The 19,230-nt window shown below is 41.3% G+C and overlaps 1 protein-coding gene across 1 annotated transcript in view; it reads left to right on the forward strand.

Moving 5' to 3' along the window:
• Positions 1-8,794: 8,794 nt before the first annotated feature.
• The window catches only part of knk (protein Skeletor knk), a 176,331-nt gene continuing 165,895 nt past the window's right edge, over positions 8,795-19,230 (forward strand). The window contains exon 1 of the mRNA XM_070100241.1: positions 8,795-8,957. Coding sequence (XP_069956342.1) covers positions 8,909-8,957 — 49 coding nt within the window. The 5' untranslated portion in view covers positions 8,795-8,908. The remainder of the gene's footprint in view (positions 8,958-19,230) is intronic.

Genomic DNA, 19,230 nt, shown 5'->3' on the forward strand with positions numbered 1-19,230 from the left:
AATGAATTTAGAAACAACTCACTCAGAAGTGTTCAAGAAATGGCTAAGTATTTTATCCACAGTGGTATATTACAGACCATTCTGGAGAAATACCCTGACTTTGCTAGCTGTAAATAAAGCATTACCACATATGTGCATGTGTGTGTGTGTGTGTGTGTGTGTGTGTGTGTGTGTGTGTGTGTGTGTGTGTGTGTGTGTGTGTGTGTGTTTGTGTGTATGTGTATGAGTGTGTGAGTGTGTGTGTGTGTGTGTGTGTGTGTGTGTGTGTGTGTGTGTGTGTGTGTGTGTGTGTGTGTGTGTGTGTGTGTGTGTGTGTGTGTGTGAGTATGAGTGTGTGTGTGTGTGTATGAGTGTGTGTGTGTGTGTATGAGTGTGTGTGCGTGTGTGTGTATGAGTTTGTGTATGTGTGTGTGTGTGTGTGTTTATGTGTGTGTGTGTATGAATTTGTATGTGTGTGTGTGTGTGTGTGTGTGTGTGAGAGAGAGAGAGAGACTCAGCAATCAACATTTGCACCAATAACTCACTACAGTTTTGACCGGGTGTGGAAGTGTGAATTGCTCATTACTCTAAAATTTGTTCATGATTGCAGCCATGTATAAACGTAAGTAACCATTCTTACAGTATTCATTACCTTTGTAACTTGTGAGTTCATTACCTTTGTAACTTGTGAGTTCATTACCTTGTACCTAGTTCAGCCATCAAAACTTTGGAGCCCGGTCCCTGGACCCATTGTGTACCTCTGTAATCTGTAAATACCTTTGTAACTTGTCATGACAGTGACTAGACCTACCTGGAGTTCATTACCTTTGTAAATTGTGAGTTCATTACCTTTGTAAATTGTGAATTCATTACCTCTGTAACTTGCTCAGCTACCAAAACTTTGAGGCCCAGTCCCTGGACCCATTATGTACCTCTGTAATCTTTTGACTACCGCCCACAGGATGGGTATGGGGTGCATAATAAACATTAAACTAACTAACTTCTCTCCTGTACGTCCATTGAAGGTTAACTGACCTTTATGTGACCTTAAGAATGGTCACTGTCCTGACCTTCACTATAACACCATCACTGATAACTGACTAACTCTGACTACCGCCCGGTGGCCTGGTGGCTAAAGCTCCCGCTTCACACACAGAGGGGGTTCGATTCCCGGCGGGTGGAAACATTTCGACACGTTTCCTTACACCTGTTGTCCTGTTCACCTAGCAGCAAATAGGTACCTGGGTGTTAGTCGACTTGTGTGGGTCGCATCCTGGGGGACAAGATTAAGGACCCCAATGGAAATAAGTTAGACAGTCCTCGATGACGCACTGACTTTCTTGGGTTATCCTGGGTGGCTAACCCTCCGGGGTTAAAAATCCGAACGAAATCTTATCTTATCTTATCACCACTAGATGGCACTACTATACCGTCACTGTCAGTACTACTCGTGGTGGAGCACTCAACCCGTGGGGATCATGCACTACCTGGGAAGATAAGTTCACTCGCAGGTGGCATAGATCACATTCTTTGGATCAAGAGACCCTCACCACCACCTTCAAGGAACCTCTCTCCAGGCCACCATTCTCACCACCAGAGTACTAGTGGTACTATTTTCCCACTAGTACTCTGATACTAGTGGCACTATCAAAACTTTGTGGCCCAATCCCTGGACCCATTATGTACTTCTGTAATGTTAAGGTACAGTGCCTGGACCCATTATGTACCACTGTAATGTTGAGGTACAGTCCCTGGACCCATTATGTACCTCTGTAATCTTTTTGACTACCGCCCACAGGATGGGTATGACGTGAATAATATTAAACTGTCAGCTAAAGCTTAGGCAGCCATGACAATGTCCATAAAGGTTACTTGGAGCATAGATGGATGACTTGAGGGACAGGTTTGCCCAAACTAGGTGACCTTTTTTAATTTTTCGTCCGATTTTGTTTCTTTCTGGTGTACGTTTAGAAGCATTTTTGTACTAATATTTGATAAAGTTTCAATAAGATCGGCCAACAAACAAATGACCCATGCCTGTCAGGAGAATTGATAGGGAGCAGTGTAGTAAAGAAAGCGAATGCCAGACTGAAGTTCCTCTACAGACAGGCACAATGTCTACCTACCGAAGATAGCAGGACCCTATGTCTAGCCCTTATACTCTTCATGGTACTCTGCCTTGACAAAAAAAAAATGAAATGTAGACTATAAATCACCCAGAACAAAACAGTAAGATTCCAAGAGAGCATGTAAGCCAGGATGGATTACAACAATTGGATATGCTGAATGTTGAAGAGAGCAAACAACTGAAGTTAAATAAAGTTCATAAAACTGCTCACAAACAGTTCCCAGAATATCTTTCTGCCAATTTTGTTAAGGATGGGAACCAAAGCATTCATAGTACTAGGGAGGGGGGAGCACAACTTTGTAGTACCCACAGTCAGTGGCCAGGCTTCAAACACCTTTTACTGTACAGCAATAAACGAATGGAACAGACTGCCTGTACATGTTAAAGCTAGTCACAGCATGAACCAGTATCTCCTTTATAGTATAATAATAATAAGGTATTAAAAGGACCCCAATGGAAATAAGTCACTGACTTTTTTGGGTTATAAGATAAGACAAGATTTCGTTCGGATTTTTAACCCCGGAGGGTTAGCCACCCAGGATAACCCAAGAAAGCCAGTGAGTCATCGAGGACTGTCTAACTTATTTCCATTGGGGTCCTCAATCTTGTCCCCCAGGATGCGACCCACACCAGTCGACTAACACCCAGGTACCTATTTGCTGCTAGGTGAACAGGACAGGTGTAAGGCAATGTGTCGGAATGTTTCCACCCGCCGGGAATCGAACCCGGGCCCTCCGTGTGTGAAGGTGAAGCGGAAGCTTTAGCCACCAGGCCACCGGGCCTGATTCTCTATATACATGCTGCTTTATGGTAATATATGTTACTGTATTTGTGTATACTTGAATAAACTTACTAAATAAGTCACTGATTTTTTGGGTTATGGTGGGTAATTTACACTATGTATGATAACTGTATGTAGCAGTGTGGCAGTGCAGGTTAGGGTGGTTACTTCTCAGCCGCTGTATCTGCCTCAAGTATAATAATTCAAATTCAAATTCAAATTCAAAGTTTATTCTCTATAAAGATTACAATGTTGAATTTACAGAATTTGGTTGTTGTGTGGTTTACATGTAGTTAAATAATGATTACAGAGTGTACCACTAGACGCCTAGCATGGCTAGGCATTTCGGGCAGACTTAGTTTAATTCTTTATTTAAAAATATTACAAATTATGAGGTAAGTTGGTATTATGGCTAAGTGATTAAATACTAGTTTGTGAGTTTAGCAATGTGAATGCTTTTGTTTTGGCACAGTACATGGTTTCAGTATTGGAGTATCATAGGATTCATTATTTTAAGATTGAGATTAATATTTCTGTTTATGGTCAAATGGGTGAGTGAGTGTAAGTGTGAACCACCAGGTGGTATTCGTGTAGTTAGTTGATGGGGTTTATCAGGGAGATAAGATGTTTTCTAATGGTAGTTTTGAAGGTGATGAATGTGTCTGCAGTTCTAGAGTTCTCAGGTAGGGTGTTCCAGATTTTAGGGCCTTTGACATACATTGAATTTTTGTAAAGGTTTAGTCGGACATGGGGAATGTCGTATAGAGATGTTTGTGTCTGGTGTTATGCCTGTGGGTTCTGTCACAACTATCAAGAAAGCGTTTTAGGTCAAGGTTGATATTGGAGTTTAAGGTCCTGTAGATGTAGATTGCACAGTAGTAAGTGTGGATGTACTGAACAGGGAGTAAGTTTAGATCTATGAAGAGTGGGGGGGGGGTGTGTTGCCAGGGATGGGATTTAGTGATTATTCTTACTGCAGCTTTTTCTTGGGTTATTATTGGCTTTAGGTGTGTTGCTGCAGTTGATCCCCAAGCACAAATAGCATAGGTGAGGTATGGATAAATAAGTGAGTGGTATAGTGTGAGAAGGGCATTTTGCGGCACGTAATATCGTATCTTGGAGAGGATCCCAACTGTTTTGGATACTTTTTTGGTTATGTGTTGGATATGGGTGCTGAAATTCAGGTTGTTGTCAAGGTATAGGCCTAGGAATTTGCCCTCATTATGTCTGGTAATTAGAGTGTTGTCGATCTTAATGTTAATTTGTGCATCTCGTGCTCTGCTACCAAACATAATATAGTAGGTTTTGTCAGTGTTAAGCGTAAGTTTATTGACTGTCATCCAAGTCGATATTTTGATCAGCTCCTCGTTAACAATGGTGTTGAGGGTGGCAAGATTAGGATGAGAGATGACATAAGTCGTGTCGTCAGCAAAGAGAATGGGTTTCAGGTGTTGGGATACGTTTGGAAGATCATTGATGTATATGAGGAAGAGCAGGGGACCAAGGACACTTCCCTGCGGAACTCCAGTGTCAAGTGGCCTTGTTGTTGATGCTGTGTCTTTAATGGTAACATACTGATACCTATTAGTAAGATAAGATTTGAAATAAGCAAGCGCATGGCCTCTTATACCGTAATGGTCAAGTTTGTGGAGTAGGATGTCGTGGTCTACTGTGTCAAAAGCTTTTCTTAGGTCAATAAAAATTCCTAGTGGATATTCCTTATTTTCCAATGCTGTGTAAAGCAGATCTAGCATTTTTATGATTGCATCATTAGTGCTTTTATTTTTCCTAAATCCAAATTGGCAGGGGTTGAGTATGTTTTGTGCTGTTATAAATGAATATAGTCTCCTGTGCACGAGTTTCTCAAAGATTTTGGATAGCAATGGTAAGTTTGATATTGGTCTATAGTTGTTTAAGTCTGTAGGGTCACCACCTTTATGTATTGGTGTAACCCTTGCCATCTTGAGTAGTTTCGGGAAAGTGCTAGTTTCTAGTGACTTGTTAAAAAGTAATGAAATAGCATGCGAAAGGATATGGGCCACTCGCTTGTACAGTAATGGTGGGACATTAGACAGATTTCCTGAGTTGTTTTTAAGTGACTTTATAATCTCGGTGACTTCCGAGGGCTCAGTTGGTGCAAGATAGAAGGAATTTGGGAAATTCCCATCTAGGTAGTCCCCGGCATGGGCATTAGTATGTGGGATTTTATTGGTGAGATTAGATCCTATGGTTGAGAAGAAGTCGTTTATCTTGTTAGCTGTGTCAGTGGGATGTAGTGGTGTTTCATTAGGTTTAGTTAGGACAATATTCTTGGTTTTTTCAGTTTGTGGGTCCCTAGAATCTGAGAGAGTGTTTTCCAGGTCTTTTTTATATCTCCTCTAGTGTCTGTGAATCTACTGGAGTAGTATAGTTGTTTGGCTTTCTTTATTACTTTGGTGAGAACTGATGAATAGTGTTTAAGAATATCTTTGTGTATTAAGCCCTGTCTATATTGCTTTTCATATTGGTGTTTCTTGTCAATGGATTTCAGAATGGTGCTGGTTAGCCATGGGCAACCAAGCCGTTTGTTTGTGATCTGTTTCGTTTTTATAGGACAATGTTTGTTGTATAGTCTAAGTAATTTGTTAAGAAAAATGTCTGTCCAGTCATCAATACCATTGGCCTTGGAGAATTCTGTAGGCCAGTCAACAATCTCTAGGTCAGTTGTGAACTTCCTTATTGAGGCCTCGTCATGGAGTCTAAATGAGACTTTGTTGTATTCAAGTGGTGGTTTATTAATGTTTGTCAGGAGGAAGGTAGGGTAGTGGTCTGTAGTGCTATCTGTGATTATCCCTGATTTAAGGGGGGCTAGTATATTGGTCCATATGTGGTCTATTATGGTTGCACTTGTCTCAGTGAGCCTGGTTGGTTTAGTTATTGTTGGTATGAGAAGTGTGTTGTTCATATTGTTGATGAAATCAGTTACAGGCTGATCATCTAGTAAGCCAAGGTTGATGTTGAAGTCTCCAGCTAGGAGAAGGTGGTGCTTATTCATTTGTCTGTTTGTTATTAGTGACTTTAATTTCTCACTGAAATTTGGGATGTTTGTGTGAGGTATCCGGTAAACGGCACCGATTGTTATAGGTGTCTTAAGGTTTTTTACAGTAAAATTAGCAAAAATGTATTCCCCATATTCATCACTAAAGTAAGTGGTGCTAATACAAGATAATTGGTTAGAGTAATAGATTGCAATACCACCCCAACTTGGTTTGGTCTGCAGTTGTGAATTGCTGTGTATCCTGGTAGAGGGTAGATATCTATTGTGTCCTGCTTAAGCCAGGTCTCAGTAAGAATAATGCAGGAGAAGGGTGTCTTTAGTGATTCAAGGAGTGCCGGGAGGTCATCATAGTGTTTGCTTAAGGACCTGATGTTGTAGTTAAGTACTGATAGGCTTTTAATAATAATAATAATAATAATAATAATAATAATAATAATAATAATAATAATAATAATAATAATAATAATAACTATTTACTACAAGTGCATGTACATGCCGAGCCCATCATAGAACAGGTCGCTTGTTCTATCTAGGCTGGAATATTGCTGCACACTAACAGCACCTTTCAAGGCAGGTGAAATTAATGACCTAGAAAATGTACAGAGAACCTTCACGGCGCGCATAACGGAGATAAAACACCTCAGTTACTGGGAGCGCTTGAATTTCCTGAATCTGTACTCCCTGGAACGCAGGCGGGAGAGATACATGATTATATACACCTGGAAAATCCTAGAGGGACTAGTACCGAACTTGCACACGAAAATCACTCACAACGAAAGCAAAACACTCGACAGACGATGCAACATCCCCCAATGAAAAGCAGGGGTGTCACTAGCACGTTAAGAGACAATACAATAAGTGTCAGGGGCCCGAGACTGTTCAACTGCCTCCCAACATACATAAGGGGGATTACCAATAGACCCCTGGCTGTCTTCAAGCAGGCACTGGACAAACACCTAAAGTCTGTACCTGACCAACCGGGCTGTGGCTCGTACGTTGGATTGCGTGCAGCCAGCAGTAACAGCCTGGTTGATCCTGTGACCAGGAGGCCTGGTCACAGACCGGGCCGTGGGGGGCGTTGACCCCTGGAACTCTCTCCAGGTAAACGGCATACAGGCCTAGCTGACATCAATGACATACTACTATATAGAAAGCCCCTTGTTATGCTGAACATTTCGGGCAAATTAGGTCAGTGTCCCAGGATGCGACCCACACCAATCGACTAACACCCAGGTACCCATTTTACTAATGGGGAACATAGACAACAGGTGGAAAGAAACACGCCCAATGTTTCTACTCTGGCTGGGAATCGAACCCAGGCCCTTGCCGTGTGAAGCGAGAGTTTTAACCACCAGGCCACCAGAGCCCGGAGTTTACCTGGAGAGAGTTCCGGAGGTCAACGCCCCCGCGGCCCGGTTTGTGACCAGGCCTCATGGTGGATCAGGGCCTGATCAACCAGGCTGTTACTGCTGGCTGCACGCAATCCAACGTACGAACCACAGCCCGGTTGGTCAGGTACCGACTTTTAGTGCTTGTCCAGTGCCTGCTTGAAGACAGCCAGGGATCTATTGGTAATCCCCTTTATGTATGCTGGGAGGCAGTTGAACAGTCTTGGGCCCCTGACACTTATTGTGTTGTCTCTTAACGTGCTAGTGGCACCCCTGCTTTTCATTGGGGGATGTTACATCGTCTGCCGAGTCGGTTATTTTGTCCCTCAGGATGCCACCCACACCAGTCCATTATCTTCTTGGTAATAAAGGTTGATTTTCAAATTCAAATTTTTATTTCTAATAATAGTATACAGCATGTAGTTTACATGTAATAAACTATTGTTAAAAACACAAAGCCACTAGCATGCATGAGTATTTCGGACAGACTAATTATAATGCTTACACACTGAATATACCCTTGAGTATGTCTGCAGAGGGTTTCTGGGGTCAACCCCCCCGCGGCCCGGTCTGTGACCAGGCCTCATGGTGGATCAGGGCCTGATCAACCAGGCTGTTACAGTTGGCCGCACGCAACCCAACGTACGAACCACAGCCCGGCCGGTCAGGTACTGACTTTAGGTGCCTGTCCAGAGCCTTCTTGAAGATAGCTAGGGATCTATCCTTGTATACGAAAACCTTAACAGTCATACCTGGTATATACCGAGTAGCGATACCTCCTTCCCTGGAATTATTAGATTGTAAGAAACAATAACCACTTAAACTTGCTTAAACTCAACCATACTTTGTTAAAATATAAGGTAAATATAACTTAGACCGGCAAATGTTTAGTATTTTCCACATAGGCAGTGAAATGTGTAAGGCTGAGGCGGAAGACCAGTAAGAATATTGAGGATATCCTCAGTCGTTCCCCTATGGGTTCATGATATCATCGCCCTGATGATATCTCCCAACCCAGGTAAGTAGTTCAAGTAGATAACATAAATACCTACAAGATGTGAAATAAACACAAATTGGTATGGAGTGCTTAATAAAGATCTTTAATTGAAGTTATATGGAAGCTTTAATGTACTAGTCAGAAAGGTTTTATTTTATGTTGTTCCGCCTAAGTTAATTAATATCTGTACCCCATACCTATCCTGTGGGCGGTGGTTCCTAAGCGGCTAGTTTATTCTGCATCCCTCATGTTCATCCTGTGAGCATACGTATGGAGCGATTTTTACTAATTTTCTTAATTAAGAATGCATATTAATACACACTTACAGAACACTAGCTGTAGGATGTATTTTTTTTATAATTTAGTAGTCTTTCTGTGAATACATTATCATTATTTATATCTACGCAAAATTCTTACTGGTGTATATCTAGTAAAATGTGAGAGTAAATACGTTGGAGCGACATCACTAAGAAGTGACCTCCACTCACACCTCAGTGCTTCCATGACTGTTGTGGTAGGGGGTTGTGTGCTATTTTACTCTCTTATTGCGTCTAATTAATGACAAATAATGCATTTTGCGTTTTAATTCTTGATCAGGATGGAGTACAGAAGAATTACTGGCATAGTGTTTAGTTGCATTATAATAGGTAAGTGTGTAAAATGCTGTAACAAAACCAATTTCACTCCTGGAGACTATACTTTCATTTTCATTCGTTCCAGATTGCCGTTATTAAGACAGTTTTGTTATTTCTAAGTAGGTTGGTTTGGTATAAGGTTGGTTTGGTATATGGTAGAGATGAAACATTGTATATACCTTGAGCGGAGTAAGATGCATAAACCGTTAGGTGAACGTGTCCTTCCATATCCAGTGATCTGGCCATTTTTTAAAAGGTGATGTATTTGGGTCTGATACCAGAAAGGTATCCTTGTAGTATCTTATAAACTCAGATCCCTGATAAAATTCTGGTGTAGCAACACAAACATATGTGCAGATGTATGCGCATCTGCACACATATATAAATATACTCTTGCATGTGTGTGTGTGCTCAAAAATGTGAGCAAAGCTTTATTTTTTTTTTATTCGCCGGTACTCTCCCGGCCCGGGTTATACTTACGGAATGCACATGTATACGAGTACTCACCTCTACGTGGTTGCAGGGGTCGAGTCTCAGCTCCTGGCTCTGCCTTTTTCTACTGGATTTCCTCCCCTTCAATGGGAGTCTTTTAGCACTTTATAAAGGGGCTGTAAATCTAAGGAATTAGACTTTTTGTCCCATTCACCAGATCGATTCTAAATACCTCCGCTCTACCCTTCCTCTCCATCTGGCCTCACCCCATAGCCATCCTGTGGGCGGTAGTCAAAAGATTACAAAGGTACATAATGGGTCCAGGGACTGGAGCCCAAAGTTATGATAGCTGAACTAGTTACAAAGGTAATGAACTCCAGGTAGATCTGGTCACAATCATGGCAAGTTACAAAGGTAATGAATCAGCCTCACTCCTATACATGGTTACAGTCATGAACAAATTACAAAGTAATGAACCACTGATACGTCCACACCTGGTCACAATTGTAATGAGTTATAAATACAAATATTAAGTGGGTCTTACACCCACACTAGCGCGCGCGCACACATACCCACACGAGGGCGCACGCACAGCAAAGTGGAAAGGGATTGTTATCAGCTGTGATCTGTTGAGAGCCTCAATGGTAGCACTGTCGTGAAATGGGAACTGGATTATCTGGGGATGTGCTACTTGGATTTCTGGTGTCCTGGAGGCTGATATCACCTGTCTCTGGATGAGGGAAGGCGGCCTTCAGATCTAGGAGTGGCGGCCAAAGGTGTAGATGTATGACACTTGGCATTTTCAGTCTTCCACCACCGATTCTGGAGGTGCCATCTTAATATACCAGGTATCCTAGTATGCGATATATTCTGGTATGCCATTTAGGGTGTGGGACAGTTTCCAAGGAGCAATAGCAATTTCTGCCACATCAGGGGTACTCACCTAATTATGGTTTCAGGTGTCAAGACTCAGCTCCTGGCCCTGCCTCTTCACTGCTCCATGAGCTTTATCATACCTCATCTTAAAGCTATGTATGGTTCCTTCCTCCACTACCTCATTTGCTAGGCTATTCCACTTCCCGACTACTCTATGACTGAAGAAATACTTCCTAACAGGATAGGTATGTAGTTTTTTTTTAATTTCTACCTCCACTCTCCCTTTATGTTTTTACAAAAAAAAATGAATAGTAACATTCATTGTATCCTCCCTGATCACTGTGGCACCCTTACTTGACCCTGGCATGTCCACAGACCTTCCCCAGAACCTGGATTCACTCTCTGGCAACTGCTTGCTGCTTGAGCCCCTATGCAAGTGTTTTATTGTCGACCCTGACTATGAACCCATGTTCTCTCACTACTCGACAATGATTTGAGGAATGTCTGAGCGCCAAAAGAGCAGAAAAACTCCAAGCTTTCTATGCAGCCCTGTATGATCCTTATGGGCTTAGCGCTTAGTTATGATTATAATAATAATTCAAGCTTCTTATGAAATGACCACAGCAAATAATATGGGCGCAACACATACACTAATCCTACGCTAAAAGTCACAAGTTGGAAACCTCTTCTAATATCATAGCTCTTCAAGAAAACAATGATTAAGAATCATTCAAAGTTTCAAATTCAAAGTTTATTCTCTATAAAGATTACAATGTTGAATTTAGAGAATTTGGTTGTGTGGTTTACATGTAGTTAAATAATGATTACAGTGTACCACTAGAACGCCTAGCATGGCTAGGCATTTAGGGCAGACTTAGTTTAATTCTTTATTTTAAAATATTACAAATTATAAGGTAAGTTCCCCTCAAGGAAGGTTCTTTGATGTTGGTGAGGGGCTCTTGATTTAGGGAATTGGATCTGTGCTCCAGTTCCCCGAATTAAGCCTGAATGCCTTCCACATCCCCCCCAGGCGCTGTATAATCCTCCGGGTTTAGCGCTTCCCCCTTGATTATAATAATAATAATAATATAAGGTAAGTTGGTATTATGGCTAAGTGACTAAATACTAGTTTGTGAGTTTAGCAATGTGAATGCTTTTGTTTTGGCACAGTACATAGTTTCAGTATTGGAGTATCATAGGATTCATTATTTTAAGATTGAGATTAATATTTCTGTTTGTCAAATGGGTGAGTGAGTGTAAGTGTGAACCACCAGGTGGTATTCGTGTAGTTAGTTGATGGGGTTTATCAGGGAGATAAGATGTTTTCTAATGGTAGTTTTGAAGGTGATGAATGTGTCTGCAGTTCTAGAGTTCTCAGGTAGGGTGTTCCAGATTTTAGGGCCTTTGACATACGTTGAATTTTTGTAAAGGTTTAGTCGGACATGGGGAATGTCGTAGAGATGTTTGTGTCTGGTGTTATGCCTGTGGGTTCTGTCACAACTATCAAGAAAGCGTTTTAGGTCAAGGTTGATATTGGAGTTTAAGGTCCTGTAGATGTAGATTCCACAGTAGTAAGTGTGGATGTACTGAACAGGGAGTAAGTCTAGATCTATGAAGAGTGGGGGGGGGGTGTTGCCAGGGATGGGATTTAGTGATTATTCTTACTGCAGCTTTTTGTTGGGTTATTATTGGCTTTAGGTGTGTTGCTGCAGTTGATCCCCAAGCACAAATAGCATAGGTGAGGTATGGATAAATGAGTGGTATAGTGTAAGAAGGGCATTTTGCAGCACGTAGTATCGTATCTTGGAGAGGATCCCAACTGTTTTGGATACTTTTTTGGTTATGTGTTGGATATGGGTGCTGAAATTCAGGTTGTTGTCAAGGTATAGGCCTAGGAATTTGCCCTCATTATGTCTGGTAATTAGAGTGTTGTCGATCTTAATGTTAATTTGTGCATCTCGTGCTCTGCTACCAAACATAATATAGTAGGAAAGTTAAGACACATGTGCAACATCTGGATATCTTTATTGTAGTAGACGTTTCGCCATCCAGTGGCTTTATCAATACAGATTCTAGGACATAATAGGAAGACAGTAGAACTATATACAAAAGATGAGGTAATCAGTCCCTCGGCCTTGGAGTTAGTGTTCACAGCATCGTGGTGGAGGAGAGTCTGGAGCAAAGGCAAGCAAACAAGTTCAGGTAAGATCCCAATGGGATGAGCGGGGAAGACGGGACAGATGAAGAATAGCTCTGGAGAGGAGTGTTCTTAGTCAGAGAAATAGAGCCAGGGCTTAACCCAGCAGCTAAGGCGATCGTGGGGCAGACTTGAGAACAGGAATAGCAGGGACTATTGCATTGAACTTGTGGTAGTTGAAGTCTTGAATCTTGAGTAGCTGGCAGCAGGCTAGGTCACATCAGAGGGTAGAACACATATGGGAGTTATAGGATTGTTCTACCCTCTGATGTGACCTAGCCTGCTGCCAGCTACTCAAGATTCAAGACTTCAACTACCACAAGTTCAATGCAATAGTCCCTGCTATTCCTGTTCTCAAGTCTGCCCCACGATCGCCTTAGCTGCTGGGTTAAGCCCTGGCTCTATTTCTCTGACTAAGAACACTCCTCTCCAGAGCTATTCTTCATCTGTCCCGTCTTCCCCGCTCATCCCATTGGGATCTTACCTGAACTTGTTTGCTTGCCTTTGCTCCAGACTCTCCTCCACCACGATGCTGTGAACACTAACTCCAAGGCCGAGGGACTGATTACCTCATCTTTTGTATATAGTTCTACTGTCTTCCTATTATGTCCTAGAATCTGTATTGATAAAGCCACTGGATGGCGAAACGTCTACTACAATAAAGATATCCAGATGTTGCACATGTGTCTTAACTTTCATATTGTCGGTATTTTATACCTTTCTTGCACAACATAATATAGTAGGTTTTGTCAGTGTTAAGTGTAAGTTTATTGGGTGTCATCCAAGTCGATATTTTGATCAGCTCCTCGTTAACAATGGTGTTGAGGGTGGCAAGATTAGGGTGAGAGATGACATAAGTCGTGTCGTCAGCAAAGAGAATGGGTTTCAGGTGTTGGGATACGTTTGGAAGATCATTGATGTATATGAGGAAGAGCAGGGGACCAAGGACACTTCCCTGTGGAACTCCAGTATCAAGTACCCGTGTTGTTGATGCTGTGTCTTTAATGATAACATACTGATACCTATTAGTAAGGTAAGATTTGAAATAAGCAAACGCATGGCCTCTTATACCGTAATGGTCAAGTTTGTGGAGTAGGATGTCGTGGTCTACTGTGTCAAAAGCTTTTCTTAGGTCAATAAAAATTCCTAGTGGATATTCCTTATTTTCCAATGCTGTGTAAAGCAGATCTAGCATTTTTATGATTGCATCATTAGTGCTTTTATTTTTTCTAAATCCAAATTGGCAGGGGTTGAGTATGTTTTGTGCTGTTATAAATGAATATAGTCTCCTGTGCACGAGTTTCTCAAAGATTTTGAATAGCAATGGTAAGTTTGATATTGGCCTATAGTTGTTTAAGTCTGTAGGGTCACCACCTTTATGTATTGGTGTAACCCTTGCCATCTTGAGTAGTTTCGGGAAGGTGCTAGTTTCTAGTGACTTGTTAAAAAGTAATGAAATAGCATGCGAAAGGATATGGGCCACTCGCTTGTACAGTAATGGTGGGACATTAGACAGATTTCCTGAGTTGTTTTTAAGTGACTTTATAATCTCGGTGACTTCCGAGGGCTCAGTTGGTGCAAGATAGAAGGAATTTGGAAAATTCCCATCTAGGTAGTCCCCGGCATGGGCATTAGTATGTGGGATTTTATTGGCGAGATTAGATCCTATGGTTGAGAAGAAGTCGTTTATCTTGTTAGCTGTGTCAGTGGGATGTAGTGGTGTTTCATTAGGTTTAGTTAGGACAATATTCTTGTTTTTTTTCAGTTTGTGGGTCCCTAGAATCTGAGAGAGTGTTTTCCAGGTCTTTTTTATATCTCCTCTAGTGTCTGTGAATCTACTGGAGTAGTATAGTTGTTTGGCTTTCTTTATTACTTTGGTGAGAACTGATGAATAGTGTTTAAGAATATCTTTGTGTATTAAGCCCTGTCTATATTGCTTTTCATATTGGTGTTTCTTGTCAATGGATTTCAGAATGGTGCTGGTTAGCCATGGGCAACCAAGCCGTTTGTTTGTGATCTGTTTCGTTTTTATAGGACAATGTTTGTTGTATAGTCTAAGTAATTTGTTAAGCAAAATGTCTGTCCAGTCATCAATACCATTGGCCTTGGAGAATTCTGTAGGTCAGTCAACAATCTCTAGGTCAGTTGTGAACTTCCTTATTGAGGCCTCGTCATGGAGTCTAAATGAGACTTTGTTGTATTCAAGTGGTGGTTTATTAATGTTTGTCAGGAGGAAGGTAGGGTAGTGGTCTGTAGTGCTATCTGTGATTATCCCTGATTTAAGGGGGGCTAGTATATTGGTCCATATGTGGTCTATTATGGTTGCACTTGTCTCAGTGAGCCTGGTTGGTTTAGTTATTGTTGGTATGAGAAGTGTGTTGTTCATATTGTTGATGAAATCAGTTACAGGCTGATCATCTAGTAAGCCAAGGTTGATGTTGAAGTCTCCAGCTAAGAGAAGGTGGTGCTTATTCATTTGTCTGTTTGTTATTAGTGACTTTAATTTCTCACTGAAATTTGGGATGTTTGTGTGAGGTATCCGGTAAATGGCACCGGTTGTTATAGGTGTCTTAAGGTTTTTTACAGTAAAATTAGCAAAAATGTATTCCCCATATTCATCACTAAAGTAAGTGGTGCTAATACAAGATAATTGGTTAGAGTAATAGATTGCAATACCACCCCCAACTTGGTTTGGTCTGCAGTTGTGAATTGCTGTGTATCCTGGTGTATCACTCAGATGTGTAAAACATTTGAGAGAATGATTCTTAATCGTCTCATGTACAGACTCAAACAATTTTTGTCTTCCCGGTTGCATGGTTTCATGCGTGGAAGGAGCGTGCATCATTGCATAGCCACCTTTCTCACCCTGCTTTCGATGTAGCCAACCGACATGTAATCATTAGTGAACTTGCCAGAATGGATGTTGGAGGATGGCTTCTCCGCTGGATTAAAGGCTACCTGTCCAACAGAAAGTCGTCTGTGTTGTTCCAGGGACATAGAAGTGTAACTAAAGACTTTGAATTAGGAACCCCACAGGGAGATGTGCTCAGTCCCACACTATTCAATATTCTAATTAATTCCTTGCTTAATGCTATGCCTAGCCAGCCATTGTAGTGGCCAGGCTTAGGCTTCGTTACAAATACTTCTGGCAGTTTGGGAGACACACAGATGATGATCAAACTAAATGTAAATTATGTGATCAGGCATATGGTCACTCTCTTGAACACTATGTGCTTAATTGTCCACTCATTGAGGAATACAGAGACAGACAGTATAATAACCTATGTGACATGTCAAGATATCTTATTAATGAAAATAAGATACCAGATATACTAAGCAAATTTCCTAAATTTGCTTGTAACAGATAAGTGAACTATAGATATGTAGATATAAATCCATATGTATTCCTGTTAACCCTTTGGGGCCTAGTTCCTAGGCCTTTTGTGTATCCATATGCTCTCGCGCTACCGTCCACAGGATGGATATGGGGTGCACAATAAACTAGCCACTTCGGTGGCAAAATCTAAAATCTAAATCTCTAGCCAGCCCCATCATTATATGGTTAGTTTTGCTGATGATATAATGATTCACACCACCGGATTCTCCAACACCCAAAACATTCTTAATCATGTACTAGTCTCGTGTCAGGACCTGGGGTTGATAATTTCTATTGATAAAACAAAGATAATAGGCGTCCTCCTCGACAGAGAGGCACAGGTCATCAGATCCAGTTGCATGATGGGTCTCTTCTAGAATATGTAAGCAGATACACGTATCTAGGCTTTGAGGTTCCACTACTTAGACCTGTTGTAACAAGACTTTGTCGCCAATACAAATTATTATTATTATTATAATCAAAAAGAAGCGCTAATCGCCAATACAAAGAAAGACTGAGAGCACTTAGAGTTGTGGCTAAGCCACAAGGACTATACAACGTTAAAATTGTGAAAATGATGTATCTTGCTTATATTAGATCATTGGTTGATTATGCTGCGCCGCTACTTGCTCTTGTGTCTGACTGGAAGCTTGGTGGGCTAGAAAAACTGCAGAACGAAGCAATGAGGATCATTTTAGGATGCCCTCGTACTGCCAAAAGTTTAAATATGCAAAAAGAACTTGATATTCCAAGCATCAGACTTCGTGTTACTGAAAGAAATATCCTCAGCACTGGTGAACACTCCTCCAGATGGATCGAAAAACTGGAACCGACCTCCGCATGAATCAGATGTATGATCTATGTCAAGTAAGGCAACAGCGGCACTTCTCCGCTCCATGGGATATTACCCCATTCCAAACTACCATTCCTCCATTTCCCCCCAAACTACTACTTAAATCACAACCAAAACTTCGCCTTGAAGTCAGACATGATGCCTTAAGCTGTATTGATAACTTTGTCACACAGCACATGCTCTCGCAAATTATTTACGTTGATGGTTCTGTTCACCAATCCACTGGTGCAGCTGGTAGTGCTGCTGTTGTCGTACAGAATGATGGCTCTCTTAAAGAAATTGGAGCACGCATCAATAACTGGGCCTCTACCATTCACACAGAACTGTTTGCCATACTCCTTGCACTGAAATGCATCTATGTATCTAAGATTGACAGTTTAATTGTAACTTATTCTCTGTCATCCATAAATGCTCTCAACTCATTAAACATAAATTGTGGCATGCTCGTGTCAGAAGCCTGACACATGTATGGTAAGATTGTGGACAGTGGAGTCAGAGTGCACATGCTGTGGATTCCATCTCACACTGGTCTTCGGATTCATGATAGAACTGATAAATTGGCTAAGCTGTATGCTTTCAAAGAGGGAGTAGATTACAATCTTGGCTTGTCAGGTAGTAGTTTGAGAGCAATAATACGAAAAGAACTTCAACTGAATTTTATTGACTAAGACTCAGGGAGAGTGGCACCAGTCAGTCCATCTATCATGCAGGAGGAGCCACGTCTATGATGCATCCAACAAAATAAGCAGACTCTTGGATGTCACTACCGCCCGGCTCCGGCTGGGTTACAAGTATCTTTGGCAGTTAAATCACCAGCACCAGATGTAGACCAAACGAAATGTAAACTTTGCCAGATGGACTATTGTCACACCTTGCGTCTTTATGTACTGGAGTGCGATAAAATTAATGAATTTAGAGACAACTCACTCAGAAATGTTCAAGAATTGGCAAAGTATTTTATCCACAGAACATTCTGGAGAAATACCCTGACTGTGCTCCCTGTAAATAAAGCATTACCATGTGTGTGTGTGTGTGTGCGTGTGTGTGTGCGTGTGTGTGCGTGTGTGTGTGTGTATGAGTGTGTGTATGAGTGTGTATGAGTGTGTATGAGTGTATGTGTATGAATTTGTGTATGAGTATGTGTGTATGTATGAGTTTGTGTGTGTGTGTGTGTGTGTGTGTGTGTGTGTGTGTGTGTGTGTGTGTGTGTGTGTCTCAGCCAATATTTACACCAATAACTCATTCCAGTTGTGACCGATGAAAATAAACTGCATATGTGTTTATGTTTTCACAGTTGTGACCAGGTGTGGAAGTGTGAATTGTTCATTAATCTATAATTTGTTCATGATTGTAGCCATGTATAAACGTAAGTAATCATTCTTACAGGATTCATTACATTTGTAACTTGTGAGTTCATTACCTTGTACCTAGTTCAGCCATCACAACTTTGGGGCCCAGTCCCTGGACCCATTACGTACCTCTGTAATCTGTAAATACCTTTGTAACTTGTCATGATTGTGACCAGACCTACGTGGAGTTCATTACCTTTGCAAATTGTGAGTTCATTACCTTTGTAAATTGTGAGTTCATTACCTTTGTAATTGTGAGTTCATTACCTTTGTAACTTGCTCAGCTATCAAAACTTTGGAGTCCAGTCCCTGGACCCATTATGTACCTCTGTAATCTTTTGACTACCGCCCACAGGATGGGTATGGGGTGCATAATAAACGTATTAAACTAACTCTGTGGAACTAACAAACCAACTAATGAATAGCCACATTATTGTGCAAGACCTCTTGGCCCATTTTGGGTTTAGCGCTTCACTTATTATTATTATTATTATTATTATTATTATTATTATTATTATTATTAATATAGGCTAATTTTGACCAATATATATCTTTCCATTCTATACACACAAGAAATGCATCTTAAGAGTAATGATGCAGACCAAGCTTGTAAATCTGATGCACCTTTTCACCACTGACTTGATTCCAGTGGCGATTCACTGACACTCAACCCTTAATTTCTGCTGGGGAATTGTGGTTATTCCTCACACCATTGTTCAGCAACACTTCAGGCTGTGCGCCCTACATATAAAGACAATTGGAAATACAGCATTTCCCATTGGCCTATTTATACTTATTTCTGTTTTGTTCATGGATGAGGAAAGTGCCCAGTTAACATCGCTAAACTGACATTTGATGACCACAGTCAGCGATTGATGGTGAGGGCGCTTAAGACCAAACAATAGATATAATAAGATTTGTTTGGATTTTTAACCCGGAGAGTTAGCCCCCCCCCCCCCCCCCAGGATAACCCAAGAAAGTCAGTGCGTCATCGAGGACTGTCTGCCTTTTTTCCATTGGGGTCCTTAAACCTTTGTCGGGCAGGATGCGACCCACACCAGTAAACAAACACCCAGGTGTTGTTTGAATATTTTCTTCTACCACCCCCTGTATTTTATATTTCTCATCGTTGAACTTCATATTGTTTTCTGCAGCCCACTGAAAGATTTGGTTGATGTCCGCCTGGAGCCTTGCAGTGTCTG

The sequence above is a fragment of the Cherax quadricarinatus genome, chromosome 72, assembly GCF_038502225.1.
Source record: "Cherax quadricarinatus isolate ZL_2023a chromosome 72, ASM3850222v1, whole genome shotgun sequence".
Classification (NCBI taxonomy): Eukaryota; Metazoa; Arthropoda; class Malacostraca; order Decapoda; family Parastacidae; genus Cherax; species Cherax quadricarinatus.